Source organism: Odocoileus virginianus, chromosome 17 (assembly GCF_023699985.2).
Source record: "Odocoileus virginianus isolate 20LAN1187 ecotype Illinois chromosome 17, Ovbor_1.2, whole genome shotgun sequence".
NCBI lineage: Eukaryota > Metazoa > Chordata > Mammalia > Artiodactyla > Cervidae > Odocoileus > Odocoileus virginianus.
Genome location: NC_069690.1, coordinates 53,671,987 through 53,696,043, shown reverse-complemented (window position 1 = coordinate 53,696,043; position 24,057 = coordinate 53,671,987). Strand labels below are relative to the sequence as shown.

General features: G+C 58.1%; 1 protein-coding gene across 3 annotated transcripts in view; it reads left to right on the top strand.

Moving 5' to 3' along the window:
* Positions 1-24,057, top strand: part of TMEM104 (transmembrane protein 104) — a 54,497-nt gene that overhangs the window by 1,998 nt on the left and 28,442 nt on the right. For 2 of the 3 annotated variants that reach the window (XM_070480008.1, XM_070480007.1), the window contains exons 3-8: positions 6,940-7,061; positions 9,590-9,671; positions 11,564-11,663; positions 12,380-12,457; positions 16,143-16,242; positions 16,703-16,811. In XM_070480008.1, coding sequence (XP_070336109.1) covers positions 6,940-7,061; positions 9,590-9,671; positions 11,564-11,663; positions 12,380-12,457; positions 16,143-16,242; positions 16,703-16,811 — 591 coding nt within the window. The remainder of the gene's footprint in view (positions 1-6,939; positions 7,062-9,589; positions 9,672-11,563; positions 11,664-12,379; positions 12,458-16,142; positions 16,243-16,702; positions 16,812-24,057) is intronic. The other variant, XM_070480009.1, reaches the window with a different exon arrangement.

The window sequence follows — 24,057 nt, the reverse complement described above, 5'->3', positions numbered from 1 at the left end:
GAGCACAGGCTCTAGGACGCGTGGGCTTCAGTAGTTGCGACTCCCGGGATCTAGAGCACAGACTCAGTAGCTATGGGTCACTGGCTTAGCTGCTCCAGGGCATGTGGGATCTTCCCACATCCGGGATCAAACCCTCATCTCCTACATTGGCAGGCAGATTCTTTACCCCTCAGCCACCAGGGAAGCCCGTTCACCTCATAAGTGATCAGGTTAGTCTTTCTTGAACCTTGAAATGGATTGGATCATGCCCCTTTCATCTGTGGAATTATGTAACAGCCCCCAGCCCCCTCTGGGTATCAGCAATGACATGTCCACACTGTCTATAAACATCACCAGGGCTCCTGCGTCATCTTCCAACATCTATAAGCTTAGAGGTGAGGAAATGAGTTATTTCTGTAGCTGAGCCTTGGGAAGGAAAGCCTTTGATGTGCCCACTTTTCTTGGGCCTCCAGCTGTTCAGTAATCATTTCACATGTCAGCATGTGCCCACAGGAAATGGGGCAGTGAGACCGAAAAGCCTCAGCAAATTCCGGTTTTTAAAACTCTTTCCCTCCATCTCCTGTGTGTTGGGTGTTGTTCAAGGTCTGCGTTCAAGGGCCTCCTCTGGGTATTGGCCATAAGCAGAGGCTCGTATTCTCTAATCATGCTGGTGAGGAGAGAGGCAAGGGGAGGTGGGTGGTACTGAGGGTGAGGTGGCGCTAAGCAGGAGTTAGCGAGGGTTTGAGCGGAGAACATGCCTCCTGCCTGAGCTTTCCGTAACTCTGCCACCCTGTGAGAATGGTTCTTGATCCCCCATGAGACCAGGAGGAGGGTTGGAGATGCACCCCCCACCTCCCCGCGCTGAGCCCAGAGGGACCTCGGAACAGACTTGACTGCAGGCGCTGCTTTCCTCAGCAGCTGAATTCCCTGCTCAGCAGAGCCCAGGCAGAACCGTGCTGGCTGCCTTGGGGGAACCTGATGCTGAGGGCACGTTCCCAACCCCAAGCCTCCCCCCACCTCTGCGCCCTGTTCTGAGTTCCTGCCCTTCGTGGGTGTCACGGGTGTTCGCCTTCACCTGCATTCTTCTGCATAACCGACGTGTGATGAGCCTCGCAAGGGGACTCAGATGACAAGTCCTCTCGAGGATAGCGTGGTTCAGGCCTGTGCACCTCGCCCTCATAGGTGATCTCAGAACAGCCTTGTCTGTGTCCCCATGTATGGGGACCTCAAGTGGCATGGGACTGAAGGAATCCTGTGGTCAAAATAGAAGAAGAAGGGGGTCCCCGCCCACAGAGAGGCAGCTACTGAGGCTGCCCCCCACCAGCCCATCTTGCTGAAGATGGGTGACGGTGCTTTCGAAGGAAAGAGGGCTTGTTTCGCGGCCTGAAACCCGAGGTGTTGCTTCCCCATCTCCACCACCTTCTGTTTCCTGTGACAACTGTCTTTGGGGAAGCTGTTGAAAGATGCCGGTGACACCGACCCCGTGTGCACCCGTGGGTGAGGCCACAGGAATGCTGCACTGAACCCCTAGAGCGGCGGGTCAGCCATCCCTGGGGAACTATGCCTTCCCTGGGTCAGCCGCAGGGAAGAGTCGAGAACGGGAGGAGGCTTGGTTGGCAGGGCCACTTTACTGAGACTGCAGCAGGGCCCTCCTTCTCTGCTTTCGGTCTTGCCTCCCTGGAGGCTGTCCCCAAGAACAGTCACCAACCAGCAGGAGAGGGGACCCCACACACACACCAGCTTCCTCCTGCCTCGCAACTGCCTTCCACCTGACCTGGGGCTCAGCTCAGGTTTGCTCCCTGCCTGTTTGCTCTGCTCCTTGAGATTGGTCCTTTCTGATCCCCTTGACAGAAAGTAAAGAGGGTTTAACTCTGGAGACACCATACATTTTCCTATAGGGTACCCCACCCACCCACCCCCAGACTCAGAATACTAGCCTCAAACTAAAAAAATAGCAACAACCCAAAACAAATTGGATTACCCATTTGTGCTCCTAACTTCCAACAGTCAATCACTAACTAACTTCTTTGTCAGGTTCTTAAAGGATCTTTTTCACCGAGATCTATTTGAAGTTTCTGTTGGGTGTGTGTTTATTTTACTATGTGTTTACCAGCAGTGGTTCTCAGCTAGCGGCTGTCTTGCTTACCAGGGGACATCTGGCAATGTCTGGAGACCCCGTGACTGTCACAACACAGGGGTGAGGTGGGGACTACTGGAGTCTAGTGGCTAGAGGCCAGGGATGCTGCTAAACACCCCGACAATGCACAGAACAGGCCCCCACAATAAGGAATAATCTGGCGCCAAGTATCAGCAATGCTGTGTCTGAGAAACCCTGCCATCCTTGAATTCACAAATGCCTCTTGTACTACCTAATTTCCCCATGAAAGTTACTTTTGGGGAGCTGGGAGGGGAGGGCTGTGTCATGCATGGCTTGCTGGATCTTAGTTCTCCAGCCAGGGATTGAACTTGGGCCCCCTACATTGGAAGTGTGGTGTCCTAATCACTGGACTGCCAGGGAATTCACTTTCCTATAAAACTTCTGGCTGAGAACCATCACTTTCTTAGGGCTCTTAGCCTTCTCTTAACTACTATCATGAGAACCATCACCAGAGCCATTTTCCGTAAGAAGTAAGTGTTCTTCATAAGTGTTACCACTTATAAAATCGATATGCAGGGCCCCGCCTTGGCGGTCCAGTGGTTAAGACTCCATGCTTCCACTGCAGGGGGCACAGGTTCGATCCCTGGTTGGGGAATTAGAAGTGGTACAGAATCCACCTGCCAGTGTAGGAGATGCCAGAGATGTGAGTTCAATCCCTGGGTCTGGAAGATCCCTTGGAGAATGAAATGACAAGTCGCTCCAGTATTGTTGCCTGGAAAATTCCATGGACAGAGGAGTCTGGCAGGCTATAGTCCATGGGGTCTCAAAGAGTCAGACACGACTGAGTGTGCATACACACACACACGTACTATGCTGCAGTGTGGCCAAAAAAGGAATGAAGCTGCTGGAAGATCAGACAGGTCCCCCGCCCGGGGCCTGGTCTCCGTGTCCTGCATACACTCCTGCGGCGGCGGCGGCCCCCCTGTCCCATGCACCAGGGCTGGGGAGTCTGTCTGCAGCCTTGCTGGCCATGCTCCAGCCACACACCTCAGACCTCCCGGAACATCCCTCCCCATCTCCCACCTTAGGCCCTCATCCCTGCCAGTCTCTTCCCTGGCCCTTTGCCTGGATGGCTCCCGCTCAGCCTTCCGCTCCTGGCTTGAATGTCATCACGAGGCCGCCCGCTCCCGGAGGTGCTGCCCCATTATCCTTTGTCACTGAGCCCTGGTTCCTTCCTCCCAAACGCTTCTCCGAGGTGGTGACCGTTGTTTGTTTTCTTGTCTGTGTCCTCTTGCCCGTCTTGCTCCCTGTCGTCCCCCGGGTTCTGAGTGCAGAACCAGGATCCCTGGACACTCTTGGTAGCTGTTGAGTAAGCGAGCACATGAGCAGGCCTGGGCGAGCTCACTGACCCACACCTGCCCACACCTGGAAGTGTTCCCCTCCAAGGGCCGGTGATTGAGTTAACCCCAGCAAGAGTCAAAGTTGGGGTTTCCCGACTGGCGCAGCAGTCAAACATCCACCTGCGTTCGATCCACGGGTCAGGAAGATCCCCTGGAGTAGGAAATGGCAACCCACTCCAGTATTCTTGCCTGGGAAATGCCATGGACAGGGGAGCCTGGCAGACTGCAGTCCATGGGGTTGCAAAAAGTCGGACATGCCTGAGTGACTAACACACACAAAGTCAAAGTTAGCCTGAGGATGTTCACATCTTTGAAAAGTCAATTCAAAAGGTCACCTGTCACCCTCACATTTATTCTCACCACATCACCCTGGGCCAGGACTCTTGGCAGGGGAAGCACCTTGTGCTGGTGGTGTGATCCAATTTAGAGCCAGAGGAAGACAGCTCAAACTTCTTTTAATCCTTCTGGGATCCGTCTAGGGATCAAGATGAGACTGGGATGTTTAACACGGGACTGGGATTTGCCTCTGGGATCAAAGTGAGACTGGGAAGAAAACCGTCAGATTCACGGCAGAGGGAAGTGAGCTGGGGCCACCGAGGATCCCCATCTCAAGGCCAGGCACCCCGAGAAATGCAGTGAGACACAGTGAGCCTCGGATTTAGTAATGGGAAAGATAAACACATTAACACCCAAAACCCAAACTAGGGCATCAGAAGTGCTCTAAATCCAGGGCTTTGAGACTGGGAGCAAGATGGACTCAGGAGACTGGGAAGGGCTTTGGAGTGGGCACCGCCTCCCCGCCATCCCGTGGTGGGTGGGAGTTGGGGGGCTGGGTGGAGGCACAGGAGCTTGGTACCCTGGGCAGAGCTGTGTCCTCTCTAGAGGACACCCAACTGTTTGTCCAGCACTCAGACGGCTAATCAACCCCTGCCCCGAAGCCTGTCTCCCTTCCTAACCACTGCTTGGCCCCCGTGATAATTAAAGCTGTAGGATCGAGTGATGTTGCTGAGGATGAGATACAGAGAGAGAAAGAGACCGCCAATGTCAGTACGAAAGGTTGAAGACTAACACAGCCGTTGGGTTAGGCAATCAGGAGGCCATTGGTGATTATATTTTTCTTTTTTGTTTGGTCATTGGTGATTTTTAAGAATGCAGTTTCAAGAGAGTTCTAGGGATGGAAACTACAAACTGCAGGAAATGAAGGCAGAGGATATAGTTGCTTCTTTTTTATCTCATTTTTTGGCTGCGCTGGGTCTTCATTGCCGCGTGGGCCTTTCTCCAGTTTGGGGAGCGTCGGCTACTCTCTAGTTGCGGTGCTCAGGCTTCTCATTGCGGTGGTTGAGGACCATGAGCTCTAGGAACATGGGCTTAGTTACTCCATGGCATGTGGGATCTTCCTGGGCCAGGGATCGAACCCGTGTCTCCTGCATTGGCAGGCGGATTCTTCATCTGAACCACCAGGGAAGCCTATGGTTGCTTCCTGAAGGAGTTGGTTAAGGGAAAGTTAGAAAGCGGTGTGTTAAAGGTATCAAAGAGTGTTTGCAAGCAGAGGGGAAGAGCTTGGAGGAGGAGAGGTTTCTAGAAAGAACTGAGCCCAGCTTGGGTGCAGGGCTGATCCTCTCAGCTGAGGAGGAAGCACAGGGGTCCCCAGAGACAGGAGGAAGGGAGGGAGGAGGCACCAGTTTTTGAGTTCAGAAGGAGCGAGGCTTGGGAATTCCCTGGAGTTCCAGCAGTTAGGACTCGGTTTTTACTGCTGTAGGCCCAGGGGTCGATCCCTGGTTGGGGAACTGAGATCCTGCAAGCTGCTCGGTGCAGGGAGAAGAAAAAGGGAGGAGTGAGCCTTGGGGAGTGTGCATCCGATGGTCTCCATGACCTCTGTAGTGTCTCTAGAGGGACAGCCTTCACCTGAAAGAGATGGGAGCCCTGGGTCTGGGTTTTGGAGACTGAGGTTTGGAGCCTTTACGTGGGACGTGCTTGCCAGTCCACCGCGAAGAGGAAAGAATATCTGATGCCGCCGACCACAGGGGAAGGGACCCTCATCTGTCAGAGGACTCAGCATTAGAATTGCTTTTTTAATTTTCAAAAAAGGTATTTATTGTTTGCTTGTTTGTTTGGCTGCACCAGACATTAGTTGTGGCCTTCGGAATCTTGAGTTGCAGCCTTTGAACCTTAGTTGCAGCAGGTGGGATCCAGTTCCCTGACCAGGGATGGACTCTGGGCCCCTGCCATGGGAATTCAGAGTCTTAGCCACTGGACCACCAGGGAAGTCCCATCATCGTGAGGATTTTTTTTTTAATTCCAGGAGCCTTTAGCAGCTTCACATTAGAGAACTGAGGAAGCAGGTGCTGATTCATCTCTGAGGCCCTGGGTCAGAAAGGTTAGAACAGGGAAGATGTAGGGCGCTGGCAGGGCAGTGCGAGCTTTCAGGAACCAGCTGACTGTCGGTGAGGCCACGGCGGAGCGGGAGGCCTGGGGAGGGAGGGCGGGGGCCTGGGCAACACACGGAGCACAAGGGCAGATGGGTGAGGATGGACAGGGTGTGGAGCAGAGGCTTCGGGTCAAAGAAGAGAATTTCATGGTGGAGATCTTGAAAAAGGAATCATTGGAATTAACTGAGTTGGAGTCGAGTTGGTGTGAACTCGAGTAAAGCTTCAAACCTGAAGTCAGTGACTCAGCAGTTCCACTGGGAGGTGGGTTGCCAGGGGTGACAGGAAGTTGGGAGTGGCTCCTGGTGAGTAGGGGGTTTCTTTGGGGGGGGTAATGATGGAATTAGATGGTGGTCATGACTCCAGAACTTATATCTCAATTTTTTTGTTTGTTTTGGCCCTGCCACGAGGCTTGCAGAAGGATGTTAGTTCCCCAACCAGGGATCGAACCTGATTCCCAGCAGGGGAAGCACCAAGTCATAACCACTGGACTGCTGGGGAATTCCCTCTCAAATTTAAAAAACGAGGGCGGGACAAGGGAACCAGCATGAATGTTGACATCCCAAAGGGCAGTTGCCAGGATGGGTGGGGAGGAGGACTGGGTCACATGCTCAGTGGTCTCAGAAAAGCAGGATTTTTTTTGGAGGGTCAGCAGTGTGGGTTGGTCTATGTGCCAGGTTACCCCAGATGTGTTGGCCCGTCCTCAGGAAACCTGCAAGTCAGGTTGAGCAGAGAGCTACCATCTAAGACGCAGCTCCGAATAATATGCACTGGTGAGGTGATGGGGGTGATGACGCGAAAGAGGAGTATAAAACTGAGCCCCAGAGACATTTTGAAAAGACGGATGGGCTTTGGTCACCCAGCGTCCGGTTGCAGATCCCGACTCCCTGGAACCCAGGAGGAACCCTCCCTTCTTACGTGCCCTCCTGGCTGAGGCCTCCTGGCCTCCACGGGTTTTGTCATCGCCCAGGGTCGCCGTTGGGGGTGGTGAGGCTTGTCAATTTCTGGGCTCAGATGTTGTCTCTCTCGGTTCCAGGTGGGACTGGTGTATATGTTCAACCTCATCGTGGGCACTGGTGCGCTCACCATGCCCAAGGCCTTTGCCACGGCTGGGTGGCTGGTCAGCCTGGTGCTACTGGTATTCCTGGGCTTCATGAGGTAAGAGGCCATCCCGGAGTGGGGGTGCTGGGGGTGAAACTGGGAGCGCCTCCCCAGAGAGCCCGAGCTCTCTCCATCTGTCTGAGAGAGACATCTGGTAGCAGGTTCGCAGAGCAAGGAGGGGAGGCCCAAAGGTCTCGGGGCAGTGGGGCTCACACTGATGGAGTAATTGCTCACCCCTGATCACTGGAAAGTTAAGACCTCCAGGGACTTCCCTTGTGGTCCAGTGTGGTTAAGACTCTAAGATTCCACTGCAGGGGGCACAGGTTCCATCCCTGGTCAGGGAACTAAGATCCCACATGCCCCGACATTAGTGGGGAGAAAAAAAAAACAAGTGAAGAGTTAGGCTCCGGGATGTCTCCCGTGGGGCTGCCGTGTTTCTTCCCCGGCTGGCTTTCCTCCTCTGCCGTGCCCATAATTTCTGAATGTGACCATCAACGTTCGTTCCCGGAAAAATTCCCACCCAGCCACAGAAGAGACGCTGACTAACGTTTCAGGTGATCGGGCAGTCAGTTCGGAATTTAGAGTTTGTTTAAGATAGTTTCACCGCGCCGCGATAAGCAGGCAGGTGCGGTCATATTCAGGTGTTAATCTCACATGGCTCCGTGCCCAGCAGCAAACAGGAGGCCCAGCCTTCGGGGCGCCCGCCCCCTGGGCAGGTGTGCGTGGTTCACTGGGATGCGGCAGCTGGTGCGTCTACAGGCCACTCCTCGGGACTCACAGGCAGGGGCCCCAGGCTAGAGAGGGATTTTGTTGTTCTTGTTTAGTTGCTCTTTCACAACCCCATGGGCTGTAGCCCGCCAGGCTTCCCTGTCCATGGAATTTTCCAGGCAAGAATACTGGAGGAGCTTGCCATTTCCTCCTCCAGGGCATCTTCCTGACCCAGGGATTGAATCCACGTCTCCTGCATGGGCAAGCGCATTCTTTACCCTGAGCCACCAGGGAAGCCCTGCAGAATTTAGTAGTTGAAGTCAGCTAAGACCTAGAGGAGGCTGCACGGGGTGGGAAAATGCCCCTGTTTTTCCCTTTCTTCCCATGTTTTCCCCTGGCGGGGGATTGTATCTAGTCTCAAGGTACTCTTGGCTCATTAAGTCCTGCAAGCTCTGTGGCCAGGAGCCCTAGACGTCCTTGTCCTCCTGTGACTGCGCTGTCCCCTTCAAAAGACCTTCAGCGTGGGCAGCCGCCTGAAAGGGAAGTGGTTATTGGGGGTGCCCAGGCAGGGGCTGCCACGCGCCCCCTTGCAACCCATTTATATTCCAGCATGATCCATGAGCTGGCTTCGTGCAGCCACGAGAGCCTCTTTATGCCTTAATTAAGATGGATTTTAGTTTCACTTCCCAAAAGAAGAGGCAATGGGAAGCCCGTAAAATGGTCACTTAGGCAAGATAATGAGAAACCTTTCTAGGAGGAGCTGCAGTGGCTGGAGTTTTGGGGCTGGCTGCCCCGCCCCCAGTGGGTGCGGGTTAACTCCTGGCCCCCTCCCCGGGCCCCCGGGCCCCACAGCCTGACTGCCAGCCTGCGGCAGGTGACTGCACCCGAGGTGGGCCAGGGGGCCGTGCGGCAGGCCCGCCTGCCCAGCAGCTTCAAGAAAGAGGGAGGTGAATGTTCCACCCGCTTCGTTTCGGCGGGGGTGGGGTCACTCAGGTTTTAGCAGCAGGAACCCGGCCCTGCCCCCGACCGTCTGCTCATGGAGCATTCCAGTCTGATGCCACCTCCCAGTCTCCGTTTTCATTCGGGCCAGATTATTAGACTATTAAAATATTAACATATTCTCATCTGTTAATATGTTTTAACTTATTAATTAAATATGTTGATTTATTGCAGTCTTTTTTCATTTATTTTAATAGCTAACATTAACATAATAATAATTATTAAATATTATTAAAAATAATAATTATTTTAATATTAGCCAGATTATTAAGAAAGTGAAAGTACCCCCACCCCACCCCCCACAAAGGAAAAAGGGGAGGGTGATTCCAGAGCCAAGCATCCTTTTCAGTTATCCACACCCGCGCTCTGTTCATCAGCGTGTGTAACGGGGTCAACGGCTTGCCCAGCGAGGAGAAGTGAGAGCTGCCCGCTGCCCTTCCCTGAAGCCTCGGGCGGCCCCCTTGTGGACCAGCCTCCTCCTCCCAGTGTAGGGCCTCACCTGCTGTCTCTCTGCCCCCCTCTCTCCCACCTCTGCCCCCAACAGGCCCCTCCTGGGGTGCCAAACCACCTTGCCCCCAAGTCACCTCTCCCCCAGGGTCACCCTCTCTCCTTCCTACCAGCTTGATTCACACCCTGGTCTCCTGTGCGCTGAAAACCTGTCCTAAATATAAACAGACGTCAGGGTGAGCCCACGAGGCACCGTGGAGGCACACGCGCCTTCTTACGGGGTCAGACCCACCCCGGGACGTGCGGTTCCGTCCTCCGCAGAGAGAATGCTTTGGGCTGGCGGCTTGGTCAGGTCCGGTTTCAGCGGCTTTTCCTTTTATTCTGTACCTCCTCCCTGCCTTTGGCGATTCACCGGTGGCCTTTCCCTGCAGCTTCGTGACGACGACCTTTGTGGTGGAGGCCATGGGAGCGGCCAACGCTCAGCTCCGCTGGAAGAGGATGGAAGCCCGCCAGGTGTGTGCGCCGCCCTGGGCTCGGCTGTCCCCCGGGGCTGCCGAGTGCAGAGAGCGGGCCGTCCTCTCCCCGCTCCCCGCTCCTGACCGAGGGCAGCTGTGGCTCAGAAAAGTTAAAGAAAGTTACTCACTCAGTCATGTCCAACTCTGCGACCCCATGGACTATAGCCCACCAGGCTCCTCTGTCCATGGGATTCTCCAGACAGGAATTCTGGAGTGGGTTGCCATTTCCTCCTCCAGAACCTGGGCCCCCTCTGGACCCTAGCGAGGAGCTGAAGTTCGCAGCCATGTCAGCTTCCAGAATATGCACAGCCTCTGCTGTGGCTCCCTCCTCCCCTCATGCTCTCCTGCATCCCCTCCTTGCTCCCTCCTCCCCAGTGCTCTCCGGCATCCCTTCCTTGCTCCCTCCTCCCCAGTGCTCTCCGAGCATCCCCTCCTTGCTCCCTCCTCCCCAGTGCTCTCCTGCATCCCCTCCTTGCTCCCTCCTCCCCAGTGCTCTCCCATCATCCCCTCCTTGCTCCCTCCTCCCCAGTGCTCTCCCATCATCCCCTCCTTGCTCCCTCCTCCCCAGTGCTCTCCCATCATCCCCTCCTTGCTCCCTCCTCCCCAGTGCTCTCCGAGCATCCCTTCATTGCTCCCTCCTCCCCAGTGCTCTCCCATCATCCCCTCATTGCTCCCTCCTCCCCAGTGCTCTCCGATCATCCCCTCATTGCTCCCTCCTCCCCAGTGCTCTCCGGCATCCCTTCCTTGCTCCCTCCTCCCCAGTGCTCTCCAGCATCCCCTCCTTGCTCCCTCCTCCCCAGTGCTCTCCCATCATCCCCTCCTTGCTCCCTCCTCCCCAGTGCTCTCCGAGCATCCCCTCCTTGCTCCCTCCTCCCCAGTGCTCTCCTGCATCCCTTCCTTGCTCCCTCCTCCCCCAGTGCTCTCCGGCATCCCCTCCTTGCTCCCTCCTCCCCAGTGCTCTCCAGCATCCCCTCCTTGCTCCCTCCTCCCCAGTGCTCTCCCATCATCCCCTCCTTGCTCCCTCCTCCCCAGTGCTCTCCTGCATCCCCTCCTTGCTCCCTCCTCCCCAGTGCTCTCCGAGCATCCCTTCATTGCTCCCTCCTCCCCAGTGCTCTCCCATCATCCCCTCCTTGCTCCCTCCTCCTCAGTGCTCTCCCATCATCCCCTCCTTGCTCCTTCCTCCCCAGTGCTCTCCCATCATCCCCTCATTGCTCCCTCCTCCCCAGTGCTCTCCCATCATCCCCTCCTTGCTCCCTCCTCCCCAGTGCTCTCCCATCATCCCCTCCTTGCTCCCTCCTCCCCAGTGCTCTCCCATCATCCCCTCCTTGCTCCCTCCTCCCCAGTGCTCTCCTGCATCCCCTCCTTGCTCCCTCCTCCCCAGTGCTCTCCCATCATCCCCTCCTTGCTCCCTCCTCCCCAGTGCTCTCCCATCATCCCCTCCTTGCTCCCTCCTCCCCAGTGCTCTCCCATCATCCCCTCCTTGCTCCCTCCTCCCCAGTGCTCTCCTGCATCCCCTCCTTGCTCCCTCCTCCCCAGTGCTCTCCTGCATCCCCTCCTTGCTCCCTCCTCCCCAGTGCTCTCCCATCATCCCCTCCTTGCTCCCTCCTCCCCAGTGCTCTCCGGCATCCCCTCCTTGCTCCCTCCTCCCCAGTGCTCTCCTGCATCCCCTCCTTGCTCCCTCCTCCCTCTGACCTGGGAACCTTCATCCCAGGCCGCATGCTGCAGCCTCTCCCTCAGCGCCTCTGACCCCCTGATGGGACAGCCCGGAAGTGTGGAAAGCTCCCTGGTCAGATGCCTTCTAGGAAGAGAGGACAGAGCGAGCAGGCTCTCCCTTGGGTGTCCCCGCTTCTTTCCTGTCTTCCTCACCCTCCGCATCCCGCCCCCTCCCAGGACGAGGAAGACGACTCCTCCTCCTCCTCGGCCTCCGACAGCGATGTTCTCGCCCAGGACAGCTACGAGCGGGCGGAGAAGCGGCCCATCCTGTCTGTGCGTAAGTCTTGGGGTTCCGGGCTGGCCCGCGCTTCCCTCTGGTCCACGGGCTTCCGCTTCCTCATGGAGAGGGCTCAGGGTGGGTCTGGGGTTCCCCCTGCAGAGACCCTCAGAGCACTTCCCACCTGAGGGCTGATCCTGGGAAGGCAGCAGGGAAAGTCGAGCAGAGCGCCGCCCTAGAGCGCTGGGCCGGGCTCCCCGCTGCTGACTCTGCCGCCAACTGCTGTCAGCGGCCTGGGGAGGGCCCTTGACCTCGGCCCCTGGAAGCCCGAGTCAGTGTCGGCCTCTGACTTCCCTCCTTCCTATCCCACCGGATAGACACACACCCAGGCCCCAGCTGAGCCAGGGAGGCACCCCTGCCGTCCCTCTCACCCCACAGTGAGCATCCCTGGGTCCCTTTCTATAGACATTTTCTCTTTTCCTTTATCTATTTATTTTTTTTGGCTGCACTTCAAGGCACGTGGGATCTTCGTTGCCTGACCAGGGATCTAACCCCTGACCCCTGCGAAGGAAACTCAGAGTCCTGACTACCAGGGAGCCTCCTCTGTGGGTGTTTTTAAAAATGTTTCAAGCAGGAAACACAAGGAAAAGTTTTCTTAAGAGTTTGAGCCCCTTGGGACTTCTTTATTCTGGAGGATTCGGTGAGCCCAGCACCCCTCCTGGGAGCTTGTCCTCGTGGGAAAAAATAACACCCTTTCTTTCCTCCTGGCTCCACAGAGAGACGTGGATCAAACCTTTTCGAGATCACAGACCGGGTGGAGATGGGGCAGATGGCCTCCATGTTCTTCAATAAAGGTAGGGGTGCTTTCTCCGCATGGGAAGCGGGCAGGGGAAGCTGGTGCCTTCCTGCGGGCCGGGGCACCCGGGTCGGGGTTCCACCTCTCCTGGGGATGGGGCAGGGGGGAGGGAGGAAACAATTCTTGGCCTGAGAAGCCACCTTGCTGGCTTCAAAGTGTTCTGAACCCCTTCAAAGAGTTCTCTTGGTTCCCTCCCTGTTCAGTGCATCGGGAATAAAGAAGCAGCTAGTGGTAAAGGATCCGCCTACCAATGCAGGAAACATGGGTTCAATCCCTGGGTTGGGAAGATCCCCCAGAGAAGGAAATGGCAACCCACTCCAGTATTCTTGCCTGGAGGATCCCACGGACAGAGGAGCCTGGTGGGCTACAGTCCATGGGGTCGCAAAGAGTCAGACACTAAAAAACAACAACTTAGCAACTTTGGGGGCTTCCCTTGTGGATCAGCTGGTAAAGAATCCGCCTGCAATGCAGGAGAACCCCGGTTCAATTCCTGGGTCAGGAAGATCCCCTGGAGAAGGGGTAGGCTACCCACTCCAGTATTCTGGCCTGGAGAATCCTATACAGTCCATGGGGTCACAAAGAGTCAGACACGACTGAGCGACTTTCACTTTCACTACCAACCATGGCTCATGGAGGTTGAGTCCCAAGCAGCTTTCCAGTGGAGGCGGTTGGTGGTCGTGTGCCTCTTTCTTGATTGCTTCTGCCTTGCCTCTTTTCTCCTGGGCTGTTGTGTCTGTGACGGTGGGTGGTGTGTGGCTGTGCGTGGGGAGGGTGTCTTCACAGTGGCCAGCAGAGGGCGCCAGGAGCCCGTGCTCGGGGCCGCCGTCTGGACTCTGCAGGGCTGATCGTGACCTCCGGTGTGCTCCACCTGCTGCCTGGTGGGATCGCAAGGACAGTGGCCAGCTCAGATGCTGTCGTCCGTGTCGGTTGTTCCGGAAACAACATCTTAGGCCTCCATCCCCAAATCTTGTTCTTCGGGGAGATGATCTGTTAAAGGGTTTAGTCTTGGTAATGCCCGAACCTTCACCGAGAGTCGGACACATCTCAGGAAATGCTTGACCTTGCAGTTACCTTGGGAGATTTTTCTGCCCCTTCGTCCAAGCCCCCTGTTCGCAGACAGGAGCATCTCCACTGGCTCTTCCCGGTCTTGAATGTGGCTGTGCTGATCTAGAGCCGAGGCGGGGACTGTGGAAACTAGAATCTTCTTGGCTGTTTCTTGAGACATCAAGCATCCACTTATCACCATGGTGGGATGCGACAGGAGATGGTGATTGAGGTCACCCCCAAAGCCTGCCTCCGCCCTCCTCACCGGACCAGCCTCAGCGAGAACTCTCAGAACTCACAAGAACGAGATGGGCTGCATCTGGGTCCTCTGTGCTCTTCTTTCATCCTGTTTCTCTGCCCATCTCGTTATAAGAGACTGCCGCTGCACAGCCTCCCGCCAAATGCAGGCTTCTGAGACAGAATGCACATCGAAGCCAGGGCATACACCTCTTAAACCTCCTCCCCAGTCTTCACGTTTTACAGTCCGCTCTGATCTCTTTAAGAATTCTAGGAACTTGCAGTTTCGGGTTTTTTTAATATTGCTTTAAGAATTCTTTAAGGATTCTAGGAACTTGCAGTTTCGGGTTTTTTTTATATTGTTGTGTATGTGCGCCCCGCAATCTAGACGTCTAGTTTACCCGAAACTGATAGAAAATAAACATACTCGTTCGAGAGCAGCTCAGACGTAGAGGTCACCCTCCCCTCGTCTGCTCCAGGGCTTCTCAAGCTCGGCCCTGTTGCCGTGTGACCGGACCCTTCCTCACTGTGCGGCCTGCCCTGCGTGTTGTAGGATGTTGAGTAGCACCCTTGACTTGCCCCTACTAGTGGTCAGTAGCACTTGCCCAGTCCTGACAATCAAAAATGTCCTCAGACTTTGCCAAATGTCCCCAGCAGGAGGTCCCCGCCCCCAAACTGGAACCACTGCTCAACTCAATCCTAAGTCACCGATCATCCCCGTTACCTTTGGACGGGCTGCCAGCCTCCACACAAGGCTCCCTGGGGGCCCAGACTCAGTCCTGTAATTAGAAATGCCAGGCCTGGTCACCGCTGTCCTCAAGGAAGTGCATTGATCCTCCCACTTTGTGTCTCGTAATGAAATTTATTGATCAGGGAGGGCCAGTGGCAGTTTATAAACAGCCTACATGAGTGCTCTGCGGGTGGAGGAAAGACTGGGAGTGGGGAGGGACGGTGACACCCCCCCCCCCCCCCCGCAGGAGGTGACGGGGAGCTGGATTCACAGCCCGGGGGTGAGAAGTGGTGACCGCCCCCCCACGCCCCCCCGGGGCCACCGAGCTTAGCCATCCGCACTCTCTGAAGCCCTCCAGGGTTCTTCCAAGAACAGTGTCTTCTGAGTCTTTTCCCCCTAGACTCCTAGGAGCAGAGCCAATCTCAAATAGCCAAAGAGGAACTTGTCCCTGGCTCCCCCACCACCACCACCATCGGGGACCCGGAGGCTCTTTGGAGCCACCAGGATTAGAAGGGAACTGTCACTTCATTTTTCTTTCTGTTCTCGGCGACACTAGCAGCTTGAGATCAGTGACACCGAAAACAAGCCACCAGTTTGAACAGGAGTTTGAGGCTGGCTGTCTGGGGCCATGATCCTGAGGTTGTAGGGCCCGGATGCTTTTTTAAGGCACTTTTACACCAGGTCTTTATAGCCGGAATCACGTGTGGAATGTAGGCAGGCTGAATTCTTCTCACTGGACAGAATTAGAGACAGTCGGACTTGCCAGGGTTGGGAAAGGAGGCTGGCAGGATTAAGACCAGAGTGGAGCTCCTGGGTCCTAGTCCAGGCCCCTCCTTGGGGGAAAGGGACCAAGGTTGGCCTCTGCAGAGGAACCTTCCTCATCAGCATCCTCCCCGCGGGTGATTCTGGTAAGAAGGAAAGTGAGCCACCCCCTGCCCCCAGCCAACCAGGCCAGCCTCACCCTTGGGGGCTTGGTGATGGGCCACATTCAGAATGAGACACTCGGTCTTTAGAAATCCAGGGCTTTTTACCCTCTTGTTTTCAGCTTCCAGGCTTCCCTGGTGGCTCAGCTGGTAAAGAGCCTGCAGTGCGGGAGCCCTGGGTTCGAGCCCTGGGTTGGGAAGATCCCCTGGAGAAGGGAAAGGCTACCCACTCCAGTATTCCAGCCTGGAGAATTCCATGGACTGTATAGTCCATGGGGTCGCAGAGTCGGACACGACTGAGCAACTTTCAGCTTCCGGAGCTGGGCTGTTCCCTGCTATCTTCTTGCTCTTCAGTCCCTCAGTCTTCTGTCTTGGAACCCTGCATGTGGCTGCAAAGACGCCCCCCTCGCCAGCCCTGGGGTTCAGGCCCCTGCCTCGGGCCATCCCCTCTCCTTCCCGCCCGCCCTCACCGGGCAGCCGGGCCCAAGCACAGACGCCTCCAGATCCTCTGCGGCCAGTCCGTGCCCCAAGCTCACTCTGCAGCCGGTCTGGGTCCAGAACCTCTCTGATCCAGCCTGGCCCAGCCCCCGTCTCAGGTGACAGTCTCCCGCCAGCATCACGGTGTAGGCAGCCGGATTGAGAGGCAGGGCTCGGGGGAGGGCTTCCCCGCTCCACTCAGAGAGCGAGCCGCCGTCGTGAGAAAGCAGGCAGGCGGCTGGCTCCCTGACCGACGGCTCTGTTGCTTCCAGTGGGGGTCAACCTGTTCTACTTCTGCATCATCGTCTACCTGTATGGGGACCTGGCCATCTACGCCGCAGCCGTGCCCTTCTCCCTCATGCAGGTGACCTGGTGAGTGTCCCCGCCCCCGCCCCTGCCAGCTGCAGCCAGACAGGCTCCTTCGGGCGGTCGGGACGGTGTGTTCTCAGGGTGGAAGCCTGACACTGAGCACCTCCATCAGTGTCCCCAGCGGGTCGGTGTCGGAGGCCCTTCTCTGCACGTGCCATGGCCAGCTGTGCATCCTGGCCTGCAGAGACACGTTCCTCACCACTGTCCCTTCCCTGCCCCGTTGGGAAGGGGACCGGGGTTCCCACCAGCGGCTCCTGAGTGGCCGAGAAATGGTGCAGCGGGATTAGGGGACAGTGCCTGCCCCCAGAGACGGGAAAGCCTGCAGAGTCAGACCGTGGGACCCGAAGCCACAGTGCAGGGGTGGCGTGGAGAATCGGCTATTGCCCGCAGTTGACAAAGGCAGGTTCTGTCGGCTTCCGGCCAAGCGGGGAGGCCCACACTGAGCCACCGTTCTCTTCGTCAGCAGTGCCCTAGGCAACGACTCGTGCGGCGTGGAGGCCGACACCAAGTACAACGACACGGACCCGTGCTGGGGGCCCCTGCGCCGCATGGACGCCTACCGCATCTACCTGGTGAGTGGCCGGCCGGAGGGACCAGGCCTGTGAGCCACCTCCACTCGGCTGGAGCTCTCCCCAGAGAGGAGCGTCAATACAGCTCCACACCCTGGCTGGTTCCGGGGGCCTCGGTCCTGGTCAGAAGGTAGATCATGTCACTACAGCGCCAGCCACACAGTATCCAGGCCACCAGGCCTCTGTCGTATGTGGTCTGGAGTTGGCATTCAGGTCGGTGCCAGCTCCAGGGCGATGAACTCTCATAAACTTAGCTCAGGGTTTCAGGGCACGCTTAGCAAAGCCCCATTAAGAGGCCCCGGGCTGGTTTTCTGGAAGCTTTTCTTATTTTGACCTTCTCCCTGCCCAACCCACGAGTGCCTGAGTGGTTCCCAGGGTTCCTGGCTGGGCGGGTGGGACTGAGCTGTCTCACGGAGACGCTGATTGCGGGCAGCTCCCCACTCGAGGAGGGATCGGCCCCGCTCGCCCTCCATCTCCCCTGCTCCCTGCAGACACGGGAAGATGAATCTCCAGGCTCCGTGCCGGTGTGGAGAGGTTGGGGGGTGGAGGGGGATGGGAGCTGAGGGACGCGCCCTGTGTGTCTCGGGGAATAAACCAGAGGCCGTGTCTGTCTCTGCCTGGTTTGCAGGCGGGACTCAGAAATGGCTCCCTCTCGCGTGTGCAGCGTCTGTTAAGACGCTCTGATTCCTCTTGGTGCTTCTCAAGAGCATTAGGTGACACACAGCCTGACGCGTGGCCACCTAGCTGAGGGGGAGCAGAGCCGTGAGAGAGGCAGGGAGCCGCATCCTGCCAGCGGTTCCGCAGCCCCGCGGTGGCTGTGCTGCTAGGCTCTGAATTGGGTTAACCCCCAGGACTGGTTCCGCCTTCCCAGCCCCACCCTCCTGGCCTTCCCCCAGGGGAGTCCTGTGGCCCAGCCCCGGGAGACACGCGTTTTCCTCTCTGTTTCTGGAACAGTCCCATGGTCAGCTCCAGCCAGGATTCTGTCTTCTCGGAGAACTGTATCTCACCCGAGGTCCAGCGGGACTTGCGTGACAGGTTTTCCCAGCACCCTCCCCCCCCCATATCCCAGCCTTGGGGGCAGGCAGAGGACTCCGCAGGGCCCCCAGAAGACTGGAGGCCCATTAGCCTCTTAGCATCTCAACAAACCATGATTGATGGAATTAGCAAAAGCGTTGGTGAGTGTGAGGACCCGTCTGGATCTCTGACCCACATAGCAGAAGGAGGAAGTTGAGGAAAGGGTCCGAGAGGCTCAGCACAGACCTGGGGGCAGGTCCAAGCGGGGGAGCCCCTCGGGTGGGTCCTTCCCTGGTGGGGCTGCTGGAGGCTGTGCAGGGTCTGTCCTTCACGTCCCCCCGCCCATCCGCAAAACAGACGTGGAGCGCTGGGAGTGCCGGCTGCTGCCACAGGCCCGGTGAATTATTTAGCACCATTATTATTGCCTTATTAAATCGTTCCTCCTCTTAGTCCTGTAAACCTTCCACATGATGGAAGCCTCCCTCCCTGAATCTCAATAACTCTCTGGGCGAACAGAAGGAGCCCTTTAGGAAAGCAGACAGGCATTAATTACTGCCTTCATCTCCCAGATATTACACTTATAACTCATGAAGCTAATTGCCACCAGGCCCCCACAATCCACACAACACAGGAGGGGGGGCGAGGCCGAGCGGAACCAGAGCCCTTCCCCTGCGGGGTGTTGACACCCTCCCACCTTCTCCCGGCCGCCGCTGGGGGCTTCTGTTCGCTCAGGTTTTCAGTTCAGACTCGCTCTTCTGCCTGGTTTGGAGAAACTCCAAGCAGGTGGACTTCGGCGCCGTCTCAGAAGTTATTCTACAGCTTCGCGTGTGGCTGCCGGGGCCCACAGCCTCCGCAGCGCCGAGCCTCCTGACCCTGAACACTGGGGGCTCGTCCGCGTGCCGGCCGCCCGCTATTAGTGCGTCGGGAGCGGCCCAGTAACTGAAGGAGGGGGTCGGCTGACGTGGGCTTCCTTCCTCGGGCCCGGGCACTCTGTGCTAACGGCGCCTTCCCTCCCAGGTCTGGCCTGAGGGGCTCACCCCTGTGTCCTTGTTCCATCAGGGGGGCCCTTAGATCGTAGGAGATGAGGGGCATCCTTTTCCCTCACCTCCCCCCCCCCCACCACCCACTGCCACAGTCATTCCTGTTTGGAAATTGTCCCTCCAGGCTAGAGATTCCCACCACAGTTCTTTCTTTCTTTTTTTAAAAAATATTTATTTATTTGGATGCGCCCGGTCTCGGTTGCAGTGTGTGGGTTCTTTTTAGTGACAGCATGTGAACTCTTAGTTGCGTCAGGGGGGATCTAGTTCCCTGACCAGGGATCGAACCCAGGCCGCCTGCACTGGAAGCGTGGAGTCTTAGCCACTGGACCACCAGGGAAGGCTCCCAACCCCCACCCCCATGGCAATGCTTTCTACCGACTGTTTCGCTGCCACGTTGGGCAAGGCAGCAGGTGGATTTCAGGTACCTTTCCCACTCCAGACTCAGTCACTTCTTTGTCTCAGGTAAGCCGTGCGCCTGCCCAGCCTGCCTGTTTCAAAGGATCTCTGACAGCCACTTCTTGTCTTTTCCAGACCAGCATATTCTGGCTTCTTCTACATTACAATTTAGCTTTTAGAAAGTCCTTGGAAATAGCCTGTTCTGTGTCTCCGCGGGAATGCTGCTGAAACGGGCACACGGGACGAGAACACATAGGATGTTAACTGCCTTTGGAGGCGCCCGTGTATAGCACCGTGAGTGCTTGTAAGAAGGGAGCTTCCTCTGCCCGCAGCCACCAGTCGCCTCCCCGAAGCCCTTGACCTTAACGAACGGAAAATTCCTCCTCCCCTCCCGCGGCCCGCGAGCTCCATCCACATCCTGTGACTCCAGTGCAGCTGATCTGAGTCAGTGTCTCCGTCTCCTCCCTCCTTGGAGTAGCCACAGGGCCCTGCAAAGTTGGGGGTGGTCCCGCGAGCCACGTGTGCCCCCCCGGGCATCCCAGCGAGATGCCACAGCGGGGGCCAGCGGTGACCTGGGCCCCAGCCGGAGGGGCCCCAGCTGGAGGGGCCACGCGAATTCACATCCAGATCTGATCCTCAGATCCCCACCCCATCCCCATTCCCACCACCGCACCCCACCCCGCTCCTCTGAAGGATCAAATGGGAAAGTGTTGATGCCCCAGCGCTTTCAAACCCGCAACCTTGCCTGCAGGCTGGGGAGCATCCTGGGATTCTTTCTGCTCAGCGTCTCCGACTTGGGTAGGAAACAAAGTCGGGATTTAGCATTTCATTCTCCTGCACGGTGAGGAGGAGTCAGGGGCCACTGGTGAATGGCAGGGTCGTATGGAAATGAGTCCCGTCCAGGAATCAGACTGTCCCGAGCGTCTTGGAAGTGGGACATGTGTGGCTTTTCCCCTCGAGTCAAGGGCACTGCCCAGCTGTCTTGTCCTTGTTCCTGCGGTCCCTTCCAGCCTCACTCGCACCCGCGCCCCAGGCCCCGTCGGTGTCACCTCCCCGAGAGCATCAGAGGGCAGTTCTGGGGGGCAGTGGGACTCCTCGAGCGCTGAGAGCTCGTCGCCGGCGGCAGGAGCGACCTCCACCGCTCGCAGGTGGATCGTTGCCGCTGGGGTACCGGCCGCTCAGCAGGCCAGGCCGGGCAGAACTGGGCACACAGATGGCAGAGCGGAGCTCATCCTGGCCGGAGACCCGGCCGCACACTGGTAGCATCAGGCAGGGGGCCCCTTGTGGGCCGCTTTGGACCAGGACAAGGTTATCCTGGCTTGCCTTGAACACAGGAGCAGGGAGATTCACCTCCAGGACCCAGGTGACCCGGGAGGGTGGTGCAGCCACCCTCTGCCAGACAGAGGGGCCTCTCCCGCCGGACACCACTTGAAGAAGCAGGGCGTATGTTGGGTTCTGCAGCGGGGTGGGGGGTTCTGCCTGCTGGACTCGTCCTGAAGGAGCAGGTCAGTCTGATTAGGGCTCAGGTTAGCGCTGAAGGTCCTTCTGGGCCTTCTCCAGGAGCCCTGGTTTCGTCTTCTCTGGCAGGAGATTGTGTTTTCTGATCCACCTTGTCTCAGTCTTAGGTGATACCACTTGCCTCTACCACCGGCCACAATTGAAACAGCACGTAATCCCCTTTTTAAAACCTCGCGGTCTCCTCCTAGAACAGTACCAGTGAAGGGAAAAACATCCTACTTGTTGGGGGTACAGAACGGAGTGACATCCCCGCCTGGAGCACCTGGCCGAGCCCTGCCGGGTCCTTCCTGCTGCGTGGTTCACGGGGGTGTAGCGTGTTACCAGTTATTTCCTCGTTTCCTGTCTGGCCCTCCCAGCCAGGCAGGAAGGTCCATGGCATCATCCCATTTCACAGCAGAGAAAGCTGAGACTCGGAGACCGTGGCTTCCCTGGGGTCCTTGAGCTGAGGCAGAGATGAGGGTGCAGATACAAGGGGACCCGCTGGCCAGTCCTGGAGCCTAATGTTTGCAGAGGTCGGGGCAGGGCTGCCCAGGGTGGGGCCTGCTGGGTGATCCGTGTAGGCACGTCCCGCCGTCCACCTGACAGACCCGCCACCTTCCTGCCACCCCTCGGTCCTCAGTGGCCAAGAGGGCTTCTCCCGTTCGCTCGAATAGCTGGAGCTCTGCGCGTCTGCCCAAGGACATCTCCCCTCCCTGCCACGGCCTTTCTCTCTCTGTATTTCAGCAGCAGCCCCAGTGCCCTGGGGCTGTGGCATCTGCTAATAAGTGGGTCACCGCTGCCATCGCTTGCGTATTTATTCTCACCAGTTCTGGGGCAGGAGGTGGCCTAGAGGCCTCCGGGACCGGGGGGGAGGGAAAGTCAGTGTGAAGTAACGAGTTCCAGTGGCAGCGGTGACTTCATGGGACCTGGGGGCTCTCGGGGACCATCCCAGAAGACCAGCCTGCACCCCCAAGAGCACAACTCCAACAGGAGACAGTGTGAGCGCTGTACCCGTATTTGCACAGGGTGGGGGACCCGGAAGGAAGCGGGGGCCATCGAGACCGGAGGCGTGGCCCCAGAGGGCGAGCAGCATGCTGGCAGGATGAACCGTCTCCACGGAGGAGACAAATCCACAAATCCAGAGCTGCGCCCTCAGCACAGTAAACAGCCCGGTAGTCCCTTGTTTGGGGACATCACCCTGTCTGAGTCCCATGGGTCGGGACTCAGGCCAGCACCAAACCAGAACAAGCTGGGCCAGCTTCCTGGCCACCTGGGGCAAGGAGGGGGTTGCCAAAGGGCCTCACAGGGTCTGGGACATCCAGGCGCCTGCCTTGTGGGATGGGGACTATTTGGGGACCTACCTGAGCTCCCAGGGACGACATCTTCCTTCTCTTCCTTTTCCTCTCCCAGCGTCCACGCCTCATCCCATTCTGGAGGCTCCAGGAAGGTCGGTTTGTTTTGTTTTAATTTTTGTGCCTGCATCTGGTCTTTTGCCTCTGGAGCACGTGGACTCTAGTTGTGGTGTGCGGGCTCAGTCACCCCAAGGCACCTGGGGCCTTAGTTCCCCTCAGGAGTCCCGCCTGTGTCCCCAGCATTTCAGGGTGGTTTCTTAATCATTGGACCAGCAGGGAAGTCCCGGAAGGCTGATATTGTCATGCCTCTCCCTTCCCTCCCGTTTCACCAGTCATGCCGGGCAACCCCCCACAGGTGCGGCCCATGGAGTAGCTCCCCCACCCCCAGGCCGGGCCCACCCTGACTTGGTGGGGGTCTGTGGCCGTCCGCCAGCTCCTCTGGGCCCCTGGGAACACTTGTGTCCCTGGGTGTGGACCACCCTCCACCGACAGTGCCTAATCTCTGCTTCCAGCCCGTGATCCTGGGGCTGTAGGAAGGAAGCATTTCTGCCCAACACCCCCAAAACCGCCTGTACGCACTCCCCAGACAGATGCCGATGTTGAGCAAATTCTAACTTCAAACAATGGCCAGCGCTCAGGTTGAAATGACTGACTTTAAAGGATTAGCTTGTCTCTTCTTTTCCAGGGAAATCAATAATACGGGGACGGGCCTGCACTTTCCTTCCTTCCTCTTTCTGGGGAGCTGCCACTCCAGCTCATCCAGGGAGTGGCCGCTGGTGTTTGGCCGTGCTGTCCACCACCGCCCCAGCCCCCGCCCCTTCTAAATGAAATTCCGATTACACTGTCACTCACTCCAGCACTGCGGCTTGTCTCTGGAGCTCCTGCCAGGACACCCCCAGGGCCCCGCAGCCGTCACCCCCCACGGTGTCTGGGTGCAGCCTCCAGCCTGTGCCCACTGCTGGCCCAGCGCTGCCCAGCATGGCTCCAGAGCAGCCTCACCTGTCCAAGGGGACCTGGGTAGCGCCCCTCGCTGGACCACAGTGACCCCCACCTCGCTGGACCACAGTGACCCCCCCACCCCCTCACTGGACCACAGTGACCCCCCACCCCCTCGCTGGACCACAGTGACCCCCCCACCCCCTCGCTGGACCACAGCGACCCCCCCACCCCCTCGCTGGACCACAGTGACCCCCCCACCCCCTCACTGGACCACAGTGACCCCCCCACCCCCTCGCTGGACCACAGCGACCCCCCCCCCCCCCTCGCTGGACCACAGTGACCCCCCCACCCCCTCGCTGGACCACAGCAACGCCCCCCACCCCCTCACTGGACCACAGTGACCCCCCCACCCCCTCGCTGGACCACAGTGACCCCCCTGCCCCCTCACTGGACCACAGCGATCCCCCCACCCCCTCACTGGACCACAGCAACGCCCCCCAGCCCCTCGCTGGACCACAGTGACCCCCCCACCCCCTCGCTGGACCACAGTGACCCCCCCACCCCCTCGCTGGACCACAGCGACCCCCCTGCCCCCTCGCTGGACCACAGCGACCCCCCTGCCCCCTCACTGGACCACAGCGATCCCCCCACCCCCTCACTGGACCACAGCAACGCCCCCCAGCCCCTCGCTGGACCCAGCGACCCCCCCACCCCCTCGCTGGACCACAGCGACCCCCCCCCACCCCCTCGCTGGACCACAGTGACCCCCCCACCCCCTCGCTGGACCACAGCAACGCCCCCCACCCCCTCACTGGACCACAGCGATCCCCCCACCCCCTCACTGGACCACAGCAACGCCCCCCAGCCCCTCGCTGGACCACAGCGACCCCCCCAACCCCCTCACTGGACCACAGCGATCCCCCCACCCCCTCGCTGGACCACAGTGACCCCCCCCACCCCCTCGCTGGACCACAGTGACCCCCCCCACCCCCTCGCTGGACCACAGTGACC